The sequence below is a fragment of the Pyrus communis genome, chromosome 3 (genome assembly GCF_963583255.1).
Source record: "Pyrus communis chromosome 3, drPyrComm1.1, whole genome shotgun sequence".
Taxonomy (NCBI): domain Eukaryota; kingdom Viridiplantae; phylum Streptophyta; class Magnoliopsida; order Rosales; family Rosaceae; genus Pyrus; species Pyrus communis.
Window position 1 is genome coordinate 19,526,877 of NC_084805.1, and position 23,394 is coordinate 19,550,270.

At 38.5% G+C, this 23,394-nt stretch overlaps 4 protein-coding genes across 4 annotated transcripts; 1 reads left to right on the forward strand and 3 right to left on the reverse strand.

The window, feature by feature from the left end:
* Positions 1-1,489: 1,489 nt before the first annotated feature.
* LOC137727409 (uncharacterized) lies at positions 1,490-2,325 on the reverse strand. Its single transcript, XM_068466277.1, has 2 exons — positions 2,141-2,325; positions 1,490-1,851 (listed from the first exon to the last, which is right to left on the reverse strand). The coding sequence occupies exons 1-2, from the start codon at positions 2,257-2,259 to the stop codon at positions 1,623-1,625; spliced, it is 348 nt and encodes a 115-aa protein (XP_068322378.1). The 5' UTR covers positions 2,260-2,325; the 3' UTR covers positions 1,490-1,622.
* Positions 2,326-5,968: 3,643 nt separating this feature from the next.
* Positions 5,969-9,307, forward strand: LOC137727990 (alcohol dehydrogenase class-3). The gene is made up of 9 exons (XM_068466857.1): positions 5,969-6,120; positions 6,255-6,391; positions 7,026-7,072; positions 7,159-7,484; positions 7,786-7,868; positions 7,950-8,025; positions 8,490-8,647; positions 8,723-8,884; positions 8,973-9,307. The coding sequence occupies exons 1-9, from the start codon at positions 6,087-6,089 to the stop codon at positions 9,087-9,089; spliced, it is 1,140 nt and encodes a 379-aa protein (XP_068322958.1). The 5' UTR covers positions 5,969-6,086; the 3' UTR covers positions 9,090-9,307.
* A 700-nt stretch (positions 9,308-10,007) lies between these two features.
* LOC137727761 (uncharacterized) lies at positions 10,008-13,611 on the reverse strand. The gene is made up of 8 exons (XM_068466577.1): positions 13,017-13,611; positions 12,729-12,941; positions 12,386-12,577; positions 12,086-12,288; positions 11,889-11,967; positions 11,011-11,146; positions 10,402-10,494; positions 10,008-10,304 (listed from the first exon to the last, which is right to left on the reverse strand). The coding sequence occupies exons 1-8, from the start codon at positions 13,119-13,121 to the stop codon at positions 10,231-10,233; spliced, it is 1,095 nt and encodes a 364-aa protein (XP_068322678.1). The 5' UTR covers positions 13,122-13,611; the 3' UTR covers positions 10,008-10,230.
* Positions 13,612-13,789: 178 nt separating this feature from the next.
* On the reverse strand, positions 13,790-17,315 carry LOC137727759 (RPM1 interacting protein 13-like). The gene is made up of 3 exons (XM_068466576.1): positions 16,708-17,315; positions 15,829-15,915; positions 13,790-15,710 (listed from the first exon to the last, which is right to left on the reverse strand). The coding sequence occupies exons 1-3, from the start codon at positions 17,020-17,022 to the stop codon at positions 14,361-14,363; spliced, it is 1,752 nt and encodes a 583-aa protein (XP_068322677.1). The 5' UTR covers positions 17,023-17,315; the 3' UTR covers positions 13,790-14,360.
* Between the last annotated feature and the right edge of the window lie 6,079 nt (positions 17,316-23,394).

A 23,394-nucleotide genomic window follows, 5' to 3' on the forward strand; every position in this document is an offset into this window, starting at 1 on the left:
TCACAACCATAAATAGCTTCTTTAAAACAATTCAATATCGTACGTTACTTATTATTATGTTTTAGTTTTATACATCCGATAAAGTTTTCATCAGCTTCACCGTTATATGCCAACGTGATCGTCTTTGGCCCCACAAAATTTGTACCACATAGTACATAGAATAAAAAAACTCAGATCTAACCCATAATAGGATTCTCTCTTCCTTTAATCTCTCCCCTTCTACTTGAATGGTTACGATTAAACCACGTCAACATCTTATATTGAAATTTTTATGCGAACAAAAAGCAAAGAGAATGGGAGAGAAATGAATGAAAATAAGAGGAGAGATGTCACATCCCAGTCTCGGCTCCGACATAGCACGATATTGTCCGCTTTGGGCTTACCATTCCCTTACGGTTTTGTTTCTGGGAACTCACAAACAACTTCCCAGTGGGTCACCCATCTTGGGATTGCTCTAGCCCGAACTCGCATAACTTTGGAGTTGTGATAGAATCCGAAGCCAGTGAGTTCCCAAAATGCCTCGTGCTATATGAAGGTGGGCATGTACATATAAGGCACATCACCCCCCCTCTATGTTGGTCGATGTGAGATATTACAATCCACCCCCTTAGGGGCCTGACGTCCTCGTCGACACACTCACATCACACGGCAGAGTGGCTCTGATACCATTCCCTCACAATTTTGTTTCTGGAAACTCACGAGTAACTTCCCAATGGGTCACCCATCCTAGAATTGCTCTAGCCCGAACTCGCCTAACTTTAGAATTCCGATAGAATCCGAAGCTAGTGAGTTCCCAAAAGATCTCGTGCTATATGGAGGTGGGCATGTACATATAAGGCACATCACCTCCCTCTCTGTTGGTCGACGTGGGATGTTACAATCTACCCCCCTTAAGGGCCTGACGTCCTCGTTGGCACACTCGCACCACACTGCAGAATAGCTCTGATACCATTCAGTCACATCCCAGTCTCGGCTCTGTCGTAGCACGATATTGTCCGTTTTGGGCTTACCATTCCCTCACTGTTTTGTTTCTGGGAACTCACGAGCAACTTCCCAGTAGGTCACCCATTTTAGGATTGCTCTAGCCCAAACTTGCTTAACTTCGGAGTTCCAATGAAATCTAAAGCCAATGAGTTCTCAAAAAGTCTTATACCATATAGAGGTGGGCATGTACATATAAGGCACATCACCCCCTCTCTGTTGGTCGATGTGAGATGTTACAAGAGATAACCGGAAGAGCAGGCAAAAAAGCGGGTGCATTGTGCCAAACCAGAAGAACAGGCGGGTGTCAATATCATTGCCCACAAATAGATGAATCATGAATTTCTTTGGTTTTCTCTTTCTAAAATATCATATTTGACCAGTCAAAGGAACGTTAAAGGCGATCTCGATTACGTAAAGAGGATTAGTTCCAATGGGACATGCATTGACCAATTGCTCTCCTTCTTTAGGCTACTACCACAAGATATCGATCTCTCACTAAATTTACTAACCCTAGAAAAATAAAATAATAAAATATTGAAAAATATGAATAAATTATGAGCAAAAGAAGACAATAACCAATATGAATAAATTATGAGCAAAAGAAGACAATAATCATGGATTAATGATGATGATAATAATTAAGAAGAAGAAGATGAAGAAGATTCGAATTTGTAGTGTTTATCAACAGCAAGAGAAACATCCCAAGTGCAGGTGAGTCCCCTTGGGATGGTGACAAGATCTCCAGCTCCAAACTCGACATATTCCGACGACCCTTTTGGATAATATGCCTTCACTCTTCCCTTCAACAAATAACACGTCTCCTCTGCATCAAACTTCAGCTGGTACTTCCCCGGCGAGCAACCCCATCTGTAAATTCATAATTCCAAAACAAATCATAAATAAACCTACAAAAAAAAAAGCCCTAAGTTATATATACTTGAGAGAGAGAGAGAGAGAGAGATGGCAACTATGTGCCTTTGACCGAGGAGCTAATCACACCTAATCCTCGTGAGCAATGGTTGATCTTTTATTATTTTGGTCCTCACTTATTTAGGGTTTAAAGTGGCGCACTTGGGACTCTAATCGGCACAGAGAGCTAATCGCGCCTAGTCCTCTATTTACCGAGAGAGGGAAAGGGGGAGAGGGAGAGACTTACTTGGGCCAGCTCTTGATGTCCAGTTGGGATAAGCGAGATTCAGAAGGGTTTCTTTCAACTATGATTCTTAGGTCTGAAGATGATGAGGAACTTGCTGAAGAGGAGGGTTCTGCAGCCATGAAAATATTAGAGGGAGTGGTTGTTTGAGAGGATGGAATATGAGTTGCAAGAATGGAATATATCTTCTGGACTTTTTTTTTTTAATTTGGTTGAATTTTTGGGCTACATATGTATTGTGAGGGGTTTTCGATAAGCTTCAGAAAAAGGGAATCTTTTACAAGGTATGAGAAGGATCGGAAACCTCCCTACCGTAAAATCTCTCTAAAATTGTACAAATTGGGATCAAACAAATTTTATAACTTTTAAAAGTTATTATTTAATAGACGTGTGGTTAAAAGATATTATTTATTGCACTATGGCTTGTTTCCAATACTAGGCGGCTTGATCGAATCAATCCTGAGATTTTGGGGATCCTAGGCAAGCTTTCAAAGTGGGGCCTCTGATTCTCAACCCTTTGTACATTGACACATGTAAAAAAAATCACTAAATACATAAAAAGTTTATTTCTAATCAAATATCATTAAAAATTAATATATATATTAAAAAAAAAAATATATACAAACATTATCCAAATATTACCCATCTCCCGTTTTTAGATGCAAATGCACTTATTAAGTTTACATAATTTAATTTTTCAATCAATTCAAACCAAAACAGAAGTCCCTACCCAATACGCCAAATTCCAATCATTTTCTATTGTTACAATGTTACTTATTACATTTAATAAATGAATGAATGGTTGGATTACAGAGACAACATCTTACAGCTAGGGAAAATACTAGAGTGAAGAGGATTGTAATTTTCGTATACGTGACTATGCAGATGATGCGGATTTGAATAATTTATTATATATTATATAAACTAATTAATTTGACATTTTTCAAAAAAGGTGAGAGTTTTAGCCTTTTAGGCATATAATAAAAATATATATGGTGTGATCTTAAAATAGGGTAATAAAACCCAATAAAAATAAATATAAAGGTGATATTTAAGAGAGAAGTAAAAGAGTAAAAATAAGATGGTGGGGACTATTTGAAAATGAGAAGACGTGCAACTATAAATAAAATAAAATAAAATAAAAAAAGATGGTGGGACCATCTTAAGTAAAATCGTGCAATTAAAATGATGTTGGGAATAGGGTTGTTTTCTTCCTCTTACAAGGCTGACCCTACAACAAAAGGTTTTCAAATTCCAGCGTTTACATATAAGCCCGCATAGCTCCCCCCCCCCCAACCATCCCTAACCTGCCTAGCTCCGCCTAAAAGTTGGGGGCCTTAGGCGGGCGCCTACTCCAGCTACCCTCAAGGCCGGCTCTGACCAAACCTCCTCAATTTCGGAATTTCCTTGTTGAACGATCTGTTCTTCCCAGTTGGAATATGAGGGGTAAATTCCTTCCCTTAGAACCATAGACAGTCAAGTGAAATCCAATCCACAAAATAATTTGGTCTATGGATATCATCGTTGTGGTAAAGGTCGTAATGCTAGAAGAATCATTAAAGATATTTCAAATTGTTACTTCATCGCCAGAGATGGCTTTGAACCAACAGTTCATTATCTAATGGATTTTTTTTTTCTAATACTTCATCCGAGAGTTATCAGTATTTACCCAAAGTGACATGGGTGCCATAGAATTACTTAGTTTAGATACCTTATGATTTACTTATTTATCATTAATTAATGAATGTTGTGCATATTCCTAAATTGGATTCTTTGGAAGCTAAGTATCTTATTTCTGGCATATCTTTGTATGTACATAACTTAAATATTATATTGACTTATTTATCCTTAATGAATGTTGTATTTCTCAAATAGGATTCCTTGAGCGTCAGGTATTTTACTTCTTGCATATTTTTGTCCTCAATGACAGTTATATCTATGTGGAGACGGGTTTCGTTAAATCAGAACAAAAAAAAAACAAAATTATTAGTACCATACATAATTTATTTCAATACATAACTGATTCCCAAATTGGGACTAAATTTTTTTATAACTTGAAGAAAATTATTCCAGTATAGATGATTACTTTAAAGAGTTTATCCCATAAAAGAGGAGCAAGATAAAGGCATACCCTTTATTTCCTCCCTCCCTCATTACTATTTACCATTGACTCATCACATGTCATAGTCACCAAATTAAATTTCATTTTCCATATGCTTAAATAGGGTAGAGGACCAGCCCATGAAAGCAACTCTTTTGTGTGCAAGTAAGTTTACATGTGGAATTTATTGGACGGTTTTAGAAGGAGAATCTTATGTACAACTTTGTCTACCCAATTAACTTATCATTGACTTTTAACAAAATAACATAAAACATATTTCTTATCATGATTACTTGCTAGCTACTTAATGGTGTGTACAATAAGGCGTGATCTTCTCGTACAACCATTTACTTTAATATCTCATTAGTTACAACTCAATGCTAATAAAACTCATCAAACACATACAGTGTATGTAGGAATATTATTTTCTACGACCGGAGCATGGCGGATCGAATTCGAATACTTTAGAAGTTTGGTCATGGACTCAACAGCCTCCTTTTTAGAGCTGAATAAATGGAGCAGTGATGCCACCATCATCTTGTTCAAGAATTAGCGGGTGAAGTCGTCACCATGATTGTTCTGCAAGATACTGAAACCTAATTCAGTAAGCAATCAACATGTTTCCTAGAATCTTAGAGTCCTTATCTAAGGATTGACGTGCACACAAGTAATCTCACTCCTAAGAAGATGTAATATTTAATTTCTAGATTTTCTTTGAGATTCTCTTGGTTTAATCCAGATTGGCCTATCCTAAAATGTATCATCCTCGAGCTTTTGATCGGCACCCCTCCCCCATTTGTTGGCTAACTCACAGTTGTTTATTCTTTTACAAATTACTTGGATTTGTGTATCTCCACCTAGTACAACAGTGTGTGAATTTAGTTCCAATAATGTACATTTCTTTCTATAAAAAAAAAGAAATTACTTTCTTAAAAGAGATGTTTCATTACATTCATGCATTGTGATTTTTGCCCTACTAAGCTAGAACCTCATCCCTTATTAGTATTTGACAGGTATTGAACCAAAGACCTAAAAAAGTAGTTGACTTTCATAGTTGTCTAGTAAAACTTTTATAATGTAAATTAGAGCGTGACTGTGTTGTGAAAATTATGAAGTAAATTAAGAGATGTATACTTCTTTTTTTCTTTTTTCTTTTTTTAATTCAAGCACCAGATATAGAGTTAGTTTTCCTCAAATCTCCGGTCCAGAACGTGACAGTATCATCTTGTGTTAGGGTAAAAGGAATTTTACAATGCACTAATACAAACACACTTAGGGCTCATTTGGTGGCTCAACTTAGACTTGAACTATTCTAACAAAATATTAACTATTGTCCTCACCATTATTTGATAAGCTTAACCGCACTTTATAAACTGGAAAACAGTCTAATAAATTGTGTCTTTCAAGTCTTGTTCAAAAAGCAAGCTTCCATAGAGCACGCTCATACTCATTTCCAATCTTGTCCAGTCTCTGCCACCAAACGACCCCCTAAAAGTACAACCCTCCTCGTTTCTCTCTCTTAATCATGGGTTGGGTCAATTGAAAGGAAAATCTCTTGGACCCAATCAATTATCACAGAGCCCAAAGACCTCGAGGTTTCATCAAGCCCACACAAGCAGTACCATAGTTTTTCTTGCAACCCAAACGGCTTCTAGAGGCCCAAAAAAGGGGGATGCTTAAACCGGTTCGAGTACAGACCCGGGTCAGTGTAGTTCACTAGAGCACGTTCTGTCAACTCCCACAACAATCAGTTGTTCACATATTCCGATCCTCATATTTTCTCTCTTCCTCTCTCTCTCTCTCTCTCTCTCTCTCTGCGCTTTTCGCTTTGTGGTTTCAGTCAAATCCATGGCTACCCAAGGTCAAGTCATCACCTGCAAAGGTACTCTCTCTCTCTCTCTCTCTAGATAAGATATGTGTGTATATATATCTTTCTGTATATGTATATACAAATGATATGGTTGGTTGTGATTGAGAATATGTTGTGTGGGTGAAATTGAAATCGGGAATGCGAAGCGGCGGTGGCCTGGGAACCCAATAAGCCGTTGGTGATCGAAGACGTGCAGGTGGCTCCGCCGCAGGCTGGAGAGGTCCGGGTCAAGATTCTGTACACCGCTCTCTGCCACACCGACGCTTATACCTGGGGCGGCAAGGTAAAAGCTTTTCCATTTCTCCTCCGAGTCGGTTCCATAAAACTTGCACTTGTTTGGATTGTCAGAATAAGTTGTGATCTTTGTTTGGTTGAGATGATAATGATTGTTTAAATTTGTCTAGTACTCGGTGGCTTAGCCGGCGGCGACTGTTGTGAATGTAGTGCAAATGGGGTGGTTATTTATTGAATTTTTGTTGCTGTTTTGGTTTTGAAGCTTGGATCTACAGGCCTTCAGACGTCTCATCAAAATATGAAAATTTCCATTGCCTAATGTTGTATAGAGATATTGCGCAATAGTTATTTACCAAGTTACGAATGGAGGCGTTCTGAATGATGTCTGGAAATCAAATCTGACCGATGAATACGGTATAAAAGAACTGAACTGATTTCATAAATAGTTATGAAAACTTAGTGGGTTTCTTGGGATGGTTCGGAAGGAGCTTGAATTCTTAATAGTAGTGTCGACAAATCAAAAAATTTCAAATTGCAGCGCTCTAGTTCATAGTTCTGTTTGTTCATTTTAAAGAAATATGACGGGGGCATTCGAATCTTATTTGAAGATGAAAAGCAGCCTGATTGAGGGTCAATTTTATTCAGAGGGAAATGTACCTATGTTCATTTAATTTGCCTTGCAGGATCCTGAAGGTCTCTTCCCTTGTATTCTTGGTCACGAGGCTGCAGGGTATGTTACTTATGCATGTAGTGTCGTGGATCAATGGTTTATAGTGTCTTTGGTGCTGAAAGGGGGTCCACTTCATCTTGGTGCAGGATTGTTGAGAGCGTTGGTGAAGGTGTTACTGAAGTTCAGCCAGGAGACCATGTCATCCCTTGTTACCAGGCAGAATGTGGAGAATGCAAGTTTTGTAAATCAGGGAAGACAAATCTCTGTGGAAAAGTACGTGCTGCCACTGGAGTTGGAGTCATGATGAGTGATCGCAAGAGCCGTTTCTCTGTAAACGGAAAACCTATCTATCATTTTATGGGAACATCAACATTTAGCCAGTACACAGTTGTTCATGATGTTAGCGTTGCAAAGATAGATCCAAAAGCTCCATTGGAGAAAGTATGCCTTCTTGGATGTGGTGTTCCTACTGGTAAGGATAATAGTACTTTTTTAAGCTAGGCCTGGTGAATGTATTTCAACTTTTATTAAAGCATACACCTTAATCATAATAATTTGTAATGTTAAATTCTATAACTGGTTATATTGATAGATTAGAGCATGGGATTTTCATCACCGCTGTCTTAGTAATTGGCTTCGTCCTTTTTATGGGGAAAAAGAAAGAAGATTGTAATGATTGTCTTCTTCTCTATGTTTGTTGCATATGATGTACGACTTATCTTATGCTTCTATCTTGATTAATCATGTGTGTCCTTGCGTGTGACACATACTAGGTCTTGGAGCTGTTTGGAACACAGCAAAGGTAGAAGCGGGATCAATTGTTGCTATTTTTGGCCTTGGGACTGTTGGTCTTGCTGTAAGTTTGTAATCGAACCTTAAGTTAATAATCTTGTGCTGAGTTCTAAACTGTAATGAAGTAATTGTCATAACTTGACAGGTTGCAGAAGGTGCCAAAACAGCTGGTGCATCGCGAATCATTGGCATTGATATTGACAGCAAAAAGTTTGATACAGGTACGTATTAAGTTCTCCATATTAAAACCTTACTACACTATATAGTGTCTTGTAATTTACTGTTTTCGAAAGTATGGAAGAGGTCTGGTTCTACATGCTTGGGGACAAAGCTGGTGTCACCTAGTGGGGCGAGAGGAAAAGTTGACTTCTACCCCTTATGGGAATAAGGAAGGAAGAATATTAGGAAACTAGTTCCTGTGCATAATGGTAGTCAGTAGGTCACATTCACGGTCCTCGCATAATCTTGAAGCACCTGAAATTAGCCTTTTTGTAGTATTGTACTTTTATTTCCTGCACCTTGGATTCTTTTTCTTCTGTTATTTAACTTGTCATATAAGACAGAACAATGCGTATCAAGCTTTTGTTTTTAATATCTTTTCTCATTAGCAGTATCTTGGATTCATTCAGCAAGGTTTTTATTAACAGTTTAAAGTTGACATTCTATTGCAATTTCTTATTTGCAGCAAAGAAATTTGGAGTTACTGAATTTGTGAATCCAAAGGATCACGAGAAGCCAATCCAACAAGTCCTTGTTGATCTCACTGATGGTGGTGTTGACTACAGTTTTGAGTGCATTGGAAATGTCTCCGTGATGAGGGCTGCCTTGGAGTGCTGCCACAAGGTGAGTGCATTTATGACCGCTGGCTCGAATAATTTTGCATAAAACGCATCTGGAGGTTGCTGAAACTCTTTGCAGGGCTGGGGGACATCTGTTATTGTTGGTGTTGCGGCATCAGGGCAGGAGATCTCTACTCGTCCTTTTCAGTTGGTAACTGGTCGTGTCTGGAAAGGAACAGCCTTTGGTGGTTTCAAGAGTCGCTCACAGGTGCCATGGCTTGTAGAAAAGTACTTGAAGAAGGTAAATGATTTTGAACAAATATTCAACAATTTGAATTCCTTTGTAACAAATTATATAACGTATAACATTATGTCATGGCCTTTTGCAGGAAATCAAAGTTGATGAATACATCACCCACACTTTGACTCTTGGTGAGATCAACAAAGCATTTGATCTGATGCACGAAGGTGGATGCCTCCGGTGTGTGCTTTCTACCGATGCATGAAGTGGGATGCCTCCGGTCTGCCCTTGCTTCGGATTCACGAAGAATTCCATTTAGGCTCATTCCTAGTTTCTCATGTGATGGAACTTTCTCCTTATCCTTATCCCTTTTAGTGGTAAGATTTCAAAAAATAAATTTGACATTGCCTGCTTTGTTTATAAATAAAACTTCTGGCTGGTTTGCTACTTGTTATTAAAAAGTCTTGCTCTTGTGCTTTGCTATCGTATGCGATTGTCGGAATGTTTTGCTGCAGAATTATAAGATTCTGATTGGCGTTTTGTCGTAACTGAATCTTGTTATCCATCGCGTAGCCTTACGTTTATCGGTTGAGAAGCCTAAATGCCATTATGCCAGTTTATGAAGGAAGCTTTTTTCTTCCTTCATTTTTTCAGTTTTTGCTTTTCCGTCAAAGAATAGCCTTTCATTGTCCTAAGTTTCAGGAGCGAAATGGTACACACCCCTTTGGGCCTTCCATACACCCATATTTATGTCCGTTGATTTTGTTTGATTTATTCAATCCAATGGTTATAAATAAAGAGGGTTGTGTGAGAGGCTAAAAAAGGCGTAAAAATCATTTCATTTTCGAGAAAAAGATTAGGAGTCTTAATACTTTCTCATATAAAAAGACCCCAAGTCCATAATATTATTAGGGCAATTAGACGGACGGAAATAATGGCTGTGGAATTATATAGGTTACTGATATGAAAATTGAAAAGAAAACCGGAGGAAACTTTTGGTTTGTAACTGATTCGTGGTCTTGTACTTGTTCTGTGCAACAAGTTTGTGAAGACGAATACACGAATTTGTTGTGAAGTGTGGAGGGTTTGAGATGTGAGTGTAGTGTGATAATGTATGTTGAGTGTTTAAGATAATTTTTAATTTAAAAAGTAAATACACGGTGTTTTCAATAACAGGGTGTAATCAACCAAATGCAGGGTGTCAATAAAACAACCCTTAGAATTTTCATGTTTTTGGTACAAGCACTACCTTAACCAACAACAAAACATTTGGAACGCTACGTCAGTTGTATGACTCTTTGTAATACCAAAAAATGACCAACTTTGACTCGTAACAAACATCACCCATCTTCAAGAGACAACCAACCGGCAGCTCGAGGCGGATGAGACGCAACGGTGTAGCCTACTCAAGATGGAGGAGCCCAGTTCCCGGCTTTGAACTCTTTATAGAAGCTGGAGCGTTTAGAAACAACATAAAACACTGCACGAGTATAAAAACGACTCTGGTAAGAAACCCAAAGGAACGAAACAGATGTTGTATCTAAAGTCTGAACTGAAGGTGACTGCTAAAGACGCACCTGGGATCCCTGGAACGATGAAGTTAGGTTCTTTCAGAACGTCATGAAGTATTCTCTTTTCGTTTACTTTGACCCATTTAGAGGAACCTTTTCCTGGGGAGCATCAGTTAAAGGAAATTCAGATAACCTTGTTGAAAAATGTAAAAACTGGGGAAAGGGGGTCGATAATGTTTATTTGTAACTGGTGAGTAGACAGGTGACTGCAGCAAATTGAATGTTTAAAGCTGAAAAGACCAATCCTGTGTTTGAGTCTTTGAGATCATATGAGCATGAAAACGTACAGTTATCAGTCCACAAACCCAAGAAAACCATCTCCATCGCAGCCAAGTGAAAGCATAGCACGCATATGATAAACACCCGAAGACAGGGATAGAGAGGATAAAAGGAAATTAATCATTTAAGAGAAGAAGCTAAAATTTGTCCATGACCAGAGGCCACCAACAATATAACTTTTCATAGCCTAAACCACAAACACGCGGAAACACAAGCAGGCATGAGCCACTCTAGTGCACCGGAAAATCATATCCAGCCTAATAGCTGAAAACTCAGAGTGCATTATCAATGAACTACTGATAACTGGGCTAAAAAAGAATGGTAAAGGCACCATACCTGCTGAGCTGCCACCATTAGTATTCTCATTGACATCCTTTTGCTCGTCATTGATGCTTTCCACATTAGAAGCCGGAGTGCCCTCTAGGAGACAACGGAGGATCTCTGTCTTCGACAGAGAAACTCCTGAACCAGCCTGTCAAAATCAAGGATGGAGAAATCAAAAATTAAGGATCTTCAAAGATACAGAAACCTCTTACTTGGTGACATACCCATAAAAAAGTATTACTTGGACATGCAATCAACAGGTCTACTGCAAAAGAACAAAAAATGGAGTTGACTAGGTTTAAACAAGTTCACTCATAAGCCTCGTTTTCTGCTCTTTGATGCACCAACATCCACAGGAATCCCCAGCAGGCTCTACTAGTTACACTTTGACTTCAATTAACCTCAGGGTAAAACAAACCATTTCTACAAGCCAACTGTGATCTCATGCCCCAACTATCGAGAACTAGACAAACCTAACATCTAATCACAATCCTATAAACTACGTGCATCCCAAAGTCCATGAAATATTACCTCAAATAAATGGATAGAAGCATCCTCAAATCAGATAATGTGTTTACGTTAACCCAACAGTACAACAATCAATGCCACAACATCCATTTCGCCAAACTTAATAATTAATATCACTTCATGTAGCTGATAAGGTTAGACTCCCTAGATATAGTGACTCTGCCAATTACTCTCAGAGTCTCAGTACTCCAACACGATATAAGCAACCCAAAATATAGATAAACTTCTTGAGAAGTTTACTATCGCAAAATATTGAGAAGACTCTTCAAAAAGAAACTTCGTTTTACTTTGAGTGAAAAAATAGAGTATATTTTTGCAATCACTATATGTCAACAAAGCGACTATAAACTACAATGACTTACTTCGTAGTATAACTCAATAGCATCACGAGTGTAATTGTGTTCCTGATCCCATGACAAAGGCGGGCAGCTATCTGAAAACATGTTTGAAAGTTCAGGAAACAACAAAATGTACATCTATCCAAAAGCATGGCATGCTACATAGAAAACTCACAGACAATTCAACTTTAAACTATAATAGAACACTTTAAAAGAAGGATATCATGTCGAGATGAGCTGACAACATGTCGGTCTCACAGAAATCCTCAATGAAGTCACTGGACATAACCTCTGCATACAGCAGAAGAACTGGCCAATGAAGCATGTTATTCTTGTCTAGTACAGGCTTTCGTAATCCGGTAAGTTCTCGATACATTGCCTTCCCAAGCTTCATGCCTCGAATTTCAATTGCGGAAACAAGGTCCTGCATTGTTCCAACAAACAAACAAAGACGAGATCGATAATCACAAAACAAGCATAATCGCAACATCCCCATTACTCTATAATTATTATAATCACACCTTAGCCTCCGCAATAGCCTTGGAAACTTGAGCCTCACGCTGCTCATGTTCCATCTTCTTCGATTCAATCTGCCTCAACAGCTTCTTCAGCTCCTCGTTACCCGGGTCATGTTTAAGCCCGTTTTCGCAATGTGATGTTGATTCAGACAACAAGTTCAACGAAAAAGACGCTTTCGCAGCTCGGTACAAAGCCTAACAATCAAAACCCACATTTCTTAAACCAAACAGACTAAAATTTCAAACAAAACCCCAGCTCAGAAGTACACAAAAAAGACTAGAAATTCAAACAAACCCAGCACAGAACAACAACGACAACAACCACCACGTGGCGAAAACGGAGCACCTTGAGATTAGTGGGGCAGAGCTTGATTGCTTCCTCGGCATCAGTAAGAGCGCGCCTGTAGTTACCGAGCAAAAGATTAACATGGGCTCGATTCGAAAAGAGAATTGAGGTGTCGGAATCGCTCAAAGCTTGCTGATTGATTGCCCTCGTGTAGCAATCTATGGCTTCAGAGAAATGCTTTTTACCCTTTTTCACACACTCGTTCCCCTTTTCCTGCCAAACCCAGCATATGAAAAAAAAAATCCATATGGTCATATATATATATATAGAGTGAGCGAGAGAGAGGACCTTGAGTTCAATGGCAGCGCTTTCTTTGAGGGCGGCGATGGCGTCAATGTCGGCCTTTTCGCTTTCGGTTTGGGGTTGGGACCCCTTTTCCATCAGCAGCGCCATTTCTTACTTCAAATTCGTCTCCTTGTTATGTTTTGCTGTTCTTCTGCTATTTGCAATAGAGAGAGAGAGAGAGAGAGAGAGAGAGAGAGAGGAGAGAGAAGCAGCGTTCTTCAGTCCACTATCTGCAGAGTTTCCAGATTCATCTCCAACAGGAAGCAAATTATGGTTGGTGATGGGCTTGCTGGGCTGAGTTTTAAGTTTTTTTTCCAAACAGGCCTTCAATTCTTGGATAAAACTTTCCATCAACCGCCTATGCTTCATGTGTCTGTCTTTCTCTTCACATTGCGTTACAAGTTCTTCGATGTAGGATGAATAGAGCAAGATCTACCTGTAAATCGATCGGAACCTGTATGCTTTGTTCCGATCGACCAACACTCCTTTTGAAGGTCTTTGGTGGTTCTGTAGGCTTTGTTCTTCGGAATCATCTTGGTGTGGCCATGAGGTTGGTACAACTTTACGCGTGGCCTAATGGCCCGTTTAAAGTTGTTTTATGTACTTCGCTCGTAAACGTTTTTACTAAAAAAATGCTTTATTGAAAATACAATTGATATTTTTTATAGAAATTCAAATGCTTTCTGATAAAATACTTTAAAGTACTCCTAAAAAAGCTCTAGCAAGGGCTTCTTTATAAAGTACTTCCAACAGGAAGATGATCCTCAGTAGATCCTTTTCAAGATGATTTCATGATCGTAACCGTTCATCGTATGATCAGAAATCATTTGAAATTTAATATTAAATATAAATTATTCTTAACAAAAACTAACCGCACGATGTACAATGAACGATCACAATCACGAAATTCCTAGAATCTCCAGAAAAAGGGTCCGACATTTTAATTGTCAGAAAACAGTGTTAGCTACTTCCATAAACAAACCCTAGCAACAACTTTTTATTAGAACAAAGAAACTTGTCATTTTCAATTTTCTTTGGGAAACCAAAAGGGCAGGAAAAAAAAATAAAGTACGCAAGAATGAAGTACCCCATAATGTCAAGCATATGAATTAACGAGTAGAAGACTTGGGAAACAACGTGCCTCTATACTGCATCTCCAAGCTGGGGATACCTTGTACCACTACTTCAAACACCTATACACTACCAAAGCTCCTCACAACCACCATGTTTTGCCGAATCACAGGCGTGTCAAAACAGATTTTTTCGTTTCAAAAGCTCAAGTGAGAATCACTTCACCTACGTACATAAGCTTCCCGCTTTTAGGGAAGGATTAACAGTTACAGTCGACTAAACCTGCGCGAGACCATTCCAGGGGGGTTCAAAATCAAAGATGAGCGAGTCTATAAAACTGGGCTCAGGAGACATGATATTCAGATGAGATGCCATCAGATCATTTGATTCTGCCGGACCAGACTGGGTTTCCATAAGCCAGCTTTCAAATTCTTCATCCAAACCATTGAAATTAGAAACTTCGTTAGACCGCTCATTGACAGCACCTAGCCCATATACAGGCTCGGTGCTTTGAATTTCAGAAATATCAATGGGAGGCTGTTGCTGGATAGGAGATGGCTGCTGAAACTGAGGTTGCTGAAGCGGAGGCTGTTGCTGAATTGGAGGCTGCTGAACAGGAAGCAGCTGAATAGAAGGTTGCCGAATTGGAGGCTGCTGAAATGGAGGCTGCTGAACAGGAGGCTGCCGAATGTTTGGACTGGAATTGTTTACCCAATCAGAATTCGTAAAATCCAAATCTGTGACACTCACACCTAAATTACCTTGCAGACTAACATTCTGACTAGAATTCTGACTCTGATTCCCATACTGATATCCACCTTGACTGGAATCTGGACTTGGAATCCCGTACTCACAAAAAATTTGGCTATCATTTTGACTTTGATTCCCTTGCTGTTGAAAAGCTTGGCTATAAATTGATTGGGGAACGGCCTGACTGTATGTTTGGGGTTGGGAGTGCACTGTATTTCCAACGGACGTGGTCATGGGCTGGGAAGCGCTCTGATGCACACTAGAATGAACACCCTGCAACCTCAAGGGGTTTCTGTCATTTGATGTTGCCATGGGAGTGGAAGTTCTCATGTATACTGATGGAGTGGTACAACTACTGTTATTTGACGAAAAAAATGTGGTTCGGTTCATCGGCAAGGAAACCCCAAGAGCTCCTACTCTTTTGAACGTTGAATGAGAAGAGACGGGGCCTAAATGACCAATATTTTGACCTCTGTTCCTCCCAACAACATTAGTGCGTGCACCAAGCAACTGCTTCGAAACTGAACATGGTTGGACTTGGTTCTTAGGGAAAAGATATTCTGATTGGTGGCTTCTGATACTAGGCATGGTACGACCAGCTGAGGTGCAATGGTGAATTGCAGCTGGCCTAGAGACCTGATTCTGTGATATAGAGTTAGGTGCCAACTTAATAATATTGTGTGGTGGAACTGGACTGTGTTTAGTCGGTGCCAGATTGTTTGAAGCTGGTAATGGTGCAATTTTCGGTGTCTTGAACTTTTTTCTCAGTATTCTCCATGACTCTTCTTTATCCGTGGCATGACAATGATTAAAGTTGGAGCCTCCAGTGCTCCAATGTACACATGGCGCCAGCGAGTCACAGACATAACAATGACACTGCATTTTAGAAGGAAAAAAAAAAAAAAGACATCACAGTGGTATATTGTCAAACTCAGGTAATAAAATAGTATTTGATGGAAATTCTATAAGCAACAGCTTGTAAGAGTCAACTCACACGATCACAGTGGTTCTCGTGCTGGGTAGTTTTGAAAGGGAATTTGGCACAAAGATGTCGTGGATGAGGGTAGTCTCTACATGCTACCTGCAACCAAAGAAATAAGTTCAATTAAAGCCGGAAAAGCAAAAGGTGCGTCCATTTTCCAACTAACACAAAAATTAAGGGGTTAGACAATGTATGGTGCTACGGTCCTGTATTATGAGAAACAAGTTTAACATAAGAAAATAACAACAGCCTGAGAAAGAGGAAGTGGCCAAGCAAGCAAACAACACCAAAAATTCAAAGCGAACTTCATCAAACCCATTGAACTGCAAAATCAAGGTCACCAAATAGCAAGAAACAGGTTTTCACTTTTACCATAAAACAAGAATATCAAGATAACTATGTCTGAAAAACAATATCATCCAGAAAGACCAAAGTTCAAGCTCATAGACAACGGGGCAAAATTTGAAATATGTGTGAATCATTCCAATGCATCCACAATTAATTCTCCCTTACTAGAAAGTTAGTCGCGAAAAGTAGAAAAACAAGTCTTGGATTGTTCCTCTTTCATATGATAACATTATCATTAGCCTAACCCAAAACTGAATGCCACAACTAATCAGTTTGCTACGTTTTCATGACTACCAAAACAGAGTTAAGCACGAGTCGAAAAATTATTAAGATGCGATAACCGCAACCCTTCAGTTGAAATTAAATTTCTTTAAATCCTCTAATCAAATCAACAATAAAAAACTTCCAAAGCATTCAGTTATCTTTCTCTAACTTCCAATTCAGAGTAAACTAAACCAACCAAACAATGCAAATCGTACTTAAACCTAAATCAGGTCGAATTTTTCACCCAAAAAAAAAAAAAAAATCAGGTCGAATTCATACCTGCCCCGTTTCCCCAACCACAAGCAACTCGTCGGAGCCACTACCCGAATTCTCCACCACCGAAACCCGCTTATCCGGGTTGCCGTCCAAGACCAGACAGTCATCGTCATCATCCGCCACCGTCCGTTTCGAAGACTTTTGCCTAGGCTTGGAGTTGACCTCACTAATCACCACAACGTCATCGGAATCATCGTCGTCGGTTACCTTGTCGACGGGTTCCAGAAGCTCCGATACCCAATCAAGGTTGTCCTCCTCATCCAGTTCGATCCGCCCCAGTTCGTCGTCGGAGCTTATGTAAATTGGACCCAAATTCATCGCTGATTGAAGTTCACAGACTAGGGTTTGAAGAAAAGCTCGAACTTTTGATTGAACTGGAGAATTCGAGGCATGGGTTGTGAAGAAAGAAACGAATGAATCAAACGGGAAGCCAATGCTCGAACCAAATGAAAATGGGCAAGCCTCGGATTTCCGGGCAAATTTCCGGACTTTCCCGGGAAAATTTCTGTAAAGGGAAAGTTGAAGGATTGAGGAAGGGCATTTAGGGTTTTGAATTGAGCGAGAGAGATGAAAATATTAGGGTTTGAAATGGATCGTCGATCTTGGCGGGGGGGGGGGAGAGAGGGAGAGAGAGAGAGAGAGAGAGAGAGAGAGAGAGAGGAGGAGTGCGGAAGTGACTCAACTCCTCGAAGTCGTTCAACCTAAACCGACGACGTATGTTTGGGATATTGACGGAATTTTCTGTTTTGGTAGGGGCGTGTGTTGGAACTGGGATTATCGTTCATGCCGTTGGGTCATGCAGGCCTTGTGGTCGTAGGTTGAGTAGACGATCGGTGGGCTAAGTCAGATTTTGGGTTTGGCTACATCAAGAATTTGTTAGCGAGTTTCAATCTCAAGTCGCGGATAGAATCGACATTTTATGTGTTTATAAGAAGTCGGCTTATTACAAGTTATAATATTGTGAATTAATTTTATAATAAAACCTCAACTTCTTTCATTATATCAAAGTTTATTCGACATTATGCTCCAAATCATCTGATTTATGTTGAGACTTAAGATCAACCCCTTCAAAATATGTAGGTGTATGATGGAGTTCTACGTGTGCTGCATCACCAATTGTTGCTAATTTGTGAATTAGAGTGAATATTTTTTCTTCATAACTGCTTCATCTTCTACATTTAACTTGGACAATCGTTAAAAATGATACTATTAAAAACAATTCTCTCAAACAAATGCAACCTTAATTTCTGTTTTATGTGGCCTTTAGTCTGCTAATTCGTGTGACACTTTTTCAAACCAAAGAAAGGAATTAACTGGCCATGTGGTCCTAGTATCATAAAATTGTCTAACACATATGTATGTACCCTGGCGAATTTGTAGCACCATTTCATTACACAATTTTTGACACAAATTTTTGTGGGACGTACACTGTAATGTATTTTAATTATCCGAACTATCTATATTTTAGAACATCATTTATAGATCATCCTTGCAAAAAATTAGACAAATCCAAGACCATTAAGACATTTATTTATAGTGAAGAAATTGGACGAAGATGGTTCTACAAAGAAACCATAAACCCTTAATCCAACGGTCGTATGGTTTCATATTTGAGTAATTTTTTGTAGACATGATGTTTGAGAGAAGGTTTAAAAGATAGACGATTCGAATCATTGAAATACATTACGGATCCGTTCCCATAGTTATATACACACATATACATAGCAATGTTCAATGTGAATTGATTGGTCCATATAGCATCATATAGCATGCAGTACATTGCTATTTACATACAGCAATGTTGGAGGTGGATTGATGGGTAAGTGAAAGCAACCAGACCATCCGACATATATATTTGTTAGGTGGGTTTTGATGAACTCTATTCATTTCGAATACCAACATTCATCATCTCTTTAATTTTTTACTACTTATTGATAATTTTTAGATGCGTACTAGTATTTAAACTCACGCATTGCTGCAGGGTGTAAAACTCTATTAAATATATGAAATATATTAAAATCTATTATGTTGGCAGTAAATTAAATACTCAAAAATTCTTTTTGACACTGCATTGTGAACCCCTTTGTAAACCAGAAAAGCAATAACCATATTTCTGAAAGAAAGAAAAAAAAAAAAAAAACTTTATGCACACAAATAATCAGGTAAACATATTATCCATTGCACTTTATGAAAACAAATACATGCACTGGGCAATTATGTCTTGAAGGTTCAGAAGCCCAACCATGTGAATAAAATCCTCATGCCAGTGACTTGGCTTCCTGCTTTCAAGTTTAGAAGGGAAGTAGAAGGTTTAAAGAATAAGTGAAAAATAACTTGCATCTGTATATCATTAAAATTATATACACTTTTTAAGTGACAATGACTTGGTTTCACAATTCTGATTTTCGAGTATTTTAGTGCATGATTTTGCACGGTTATAAAATCTGGTATTACGATTTGGATTTCTGTTATGCAAGCATACCCTAGAAATTTAAAAGAAAGACACTTGCAGCCCTGTTTCTATTGCTACATTTTCAGTGTGGTTAAGAGTGAGACAATGACTCATCTCTCTAAATATCTCACACTGCATTTTCCGAAGTCTTCTCCAATGCATAGATTCGAACCATAAAACTCAAAATAAGTTTAAAGATTTGTGTTTGTGCATTGAAAGAAAAACAGAAAAACTCAAACCTACCATTATTTTTTTTTACTCAAATATTGGAATGCATGTCTAGTATTGGTAGTATATAGTTTTGTATCAGAGACGACCTAATAAGTAGATGACGTGAACAATATCTGGCCTATTTTTTAAGATGACGAAGAAACTGCATTTGCACCGCATAAGAAATAATCATCATTAAGTTTTGACTTCTCATAAATTTATATTTTGTATCCCAAATGATAACCAACTGCATAATTTGACAGCAATTCTGCAAATATGACTTTCTATGCAGCCCATAAACGAGTCTCATATCTGTCGCTTGATCAATTATAAGTAAGATTCAAATAATCAAACAAACATAAAGCTGTTATAAAATCGACGGTGTGTGTGCAATGGAATAAAATAAGACACAAAATTTACGAGGTTCCTCTACAGTCAGTGTGACTGGAGTACATCTTCGGGCAGCAGTGATGCTTTCATTATAATTTGGAATAATAGGAGTACAAAGATAACTCTATGTATTATGTCCTCTCCTCTTCCTCTCTTTCTTTTTCTGCTCTATATTGAAATCATACGGAGTGCTCTATTTATAGAGCAACTCCAAGCACACATCTTTGACAATATAACTTCCTTCACCTCTCAAGTCAAGATTGATTTTATGGGCATTGAAAATCCATCTAATGTCTGCAGTTTCTATGTGGGCATTCAATACCCACTAGACTTTTCAACACTCCCCCTTAGATGCTCACATATCAACATGAGTTGCCTCGTTAAGATCTTGATCTATTTTTGGATGCTCCCCCTTGATGAGTATCTCCCCTTGATTTCAAATTATTTAGGCTGATCATTCATCCTGCTGCTTTAGTCTTTTAGCGGTGATAGTTGCCGAATGAGGTGTTGCACTTGTTGTTATCTTTCCACAGACTTGTTCTTGAACTGGGTTGGAGGGTCTTCTGCTAGACTTCCTTCAAAAGTCTGAATTTACCTATTTTATCTGGAGTTGAATTTGATTCAAGGATGGTGGACACTTGATCTTGAATCGGACTTGTGATTTCTTCAAAGGCCGTCTAGACTTGATCTTGAATGAAATTGGATCATGAGGAGCTTTATGTGACAAGTGATCTTAGGCTTTGTCGGGGATGAACTGACATGTGTTTGTTGTGGTTGTCTCCACATGCTTCAATGTATCATTTTCACTTGCATTACTTGCTCCCCTTGCAGAAGTGGTATTTTCCTTATACAGGTTTGGCATCTTCTCTTGTAGTATTTGTCATCTGATACAGGAGTGGAATGCAAACCTTGCATTTGAATGGACCATCATTTCTTGGTGACAGCGAAAGTTTGAGTGGAGGTTCCGACATATTGCTTTCTCTGTCCTTGTCTTGGCAGGTAAGAACAAGGACAAAGGAAAGGACAGGGAGATTGCATGATATGAGATACTCTTGCTCTCATCCCTGATGATATGAGATACTCTTACTCTGGTGTGACTTGTTTGTAGAGGTATTCTCAGAGAAGAAGAAAACTGAGTATTTCGAGATACTTTGTGAAAGATGCATTCTCGGAAATGAGGAAGAGTTAGATATTTTTCAATTCTACCTTGCCATGGAGGACAGATGTTGACATATATATGGATTTCCCAATAACAGGTGGTAGTGATGTGCCTTTACTCTTGTTAGCAACTGTGGTGTAATTAGAACAGTAAGATTCACGCGTTTTCAACTTTATCAGAGATCTTTGACAAAGTTGCACGTGATATCCAAAAGCTGAGATTGCGTCTGAGAAATGTTGACAGACATCATGCAGGGAAATCCGGCTTTTGAAATTCAAAAATCGGTGTCTCTTTGATTTTTGAATAAATGGTCATGTTGCCCCTCCTTTTATAGAGATCAATTTTGTTCAGAAATACTCAGAAAATTGTTGCCTGCAGAAATTTCACTTTCTTACACTTCTGAGATTTTATCTGAATTCCTTCATCATTTCTGAAAATGGCTTACCCATCTAACATTTGCTTAGATTTGAGTCTCAAGATTGATACAGACGAGCAGCGTCAGGATAACATATGGCGTCCGTCCTTCTCATCTTCTAATGGTCCTCTTACGGTTGGGGACTCTGTGATGAAGAATAACATAACCGCTACAGTGGTAGCCAGGAATCTTCTCACTCCAAAGGATAACAGAATCCTTTCAAACCGGTCTGATGAGGCAGCCGTTCAAGACTCATTGGCTCTCAGTGTTCAATGTGCGGGCTCTGTAGCCAATATGGGTCAGCGCCTACTTGCTCGAACTCACCAAGTTGAATCATTAATGGCTGAGGTGACAAGTCTTAAACAAGAGATTAGAGGGCTCAAGCATGAGAATAGAGTGTTACACATGCTTGCAAATAATTACTATACGAGCATGAAAAGAAAGTTCGACCAGCTACTGGAATCCTAAGGTCGGACTCAAAATGACAATCGGGGGTTCGAGTCTTTATTTCAAAGACATCCATTGTCTTAGCTGTCTGGAGTTCCACCAAGTATTGAGACTCCAAATAATCAACTTCTGGTGTCTTCCCCTTCTGGGGTACTTCCGAGTACTGAGGTTTCACATGAGCAACCTTTGTGAAGGTTCCCTTTTATTTGTTTGTTTTAACTCATGTGTATATAATTTCTCGGAGATATTAATATATAAGCTTTATTTCATTCAGTGTATTGTGTTAAATACAATAAAGCATATATTTCACTAAGATGTGGTACTTCTGGACCAAATATCAATTTATCTTTACCCTCGCGAAGATAAATGATCATTCTTAGTGTCTAAATCATTTGAGTATTCAACTCATGATCTTCAATTCATATGATTCTTTAATATCATAAAGATCATGGATAAGATTCGTGTGCGCATATTGTTCAATTCTGCAGTTCGAGACAATATTTCTCTCAACACTTTATAATCTTTCTTGACTCTTCAGGAGTCCCAACTTAATATCATCAACTCTTGCAAGAGATTTTAGTATGATGCAACAATACCATAACGAAAATACTCACTAAGGCAATTTATATCATCCATTGGTATTGAGTACATATTTTATGCTTTACCCTTCCGGGGCTTACTTCAAGCAATTTAAATCCTTCAGGGATTTTCTACACTTCATGACACATTTTCTTTTAGAATTTATACAGAGCAATTCGCTTCTATGTATATTTGAGGGATTTACTTATGGACATATGATGTGGACGACTCATAACCCTTCGTATATAATTCTCCATTTATACGAACTCGTTTCTAACCTTGTGTCATATCATGTGAATGTATTTCATGGTATTACAAATGCCCATATGTAACCTTCTAGTTCAACATTTTTTGGCTATTTGTATTGTATCCAAGTATATAGGTCTATTTTTCCACGTTCTTACAAAATTATAATGGAATTGCCTTTCTCCATAGGGGTGGGTACGGTGCGGTTCGGTGCTGTTCCACTCATAAATTGGAACCGAAACCGAAATATATTAACGGTTCGATTCGGTGCGGTTCCACTTAAATTTATGACTAGAACCTTACGGTTCGGTCTACACCGGTTCCGATTCGGTTCTTGCCGGTTTACGGTTCCTAATAATAAATTATTTGAACACCAAATCATTATGCATTCAAATACATCTTCTAAAACTGATTACATAAAGTTGCATACAACACATCTTTTTTAATGCAAATGTCTTTGGTAGTGGCACCAAGTCAACAAAAAGAGACAACTAAAATACATATGCACTGGTCAATCAGTCAACAAACAAAAAAATGATGAAACAAATTGCAAGTTTTCAGACTTCAAAGAGCAAGCAAGAAGCAGCAGCTCCTGTACACAATTTTTCAACCTATTTTTCAACCTATTATACCATGACATGTGTGTGTATATATAATTTATTTATTTATTATTAATAAAACGGTTCGGTTCGGTTCGGCCGGTTCTTGGTCATTCGAAACCGGAACCGGAACCTGTTTGAACGGTTCGGTTCGGTTTTTCACTCAAAGTTGACTTTTCCGGTCAACACGGTT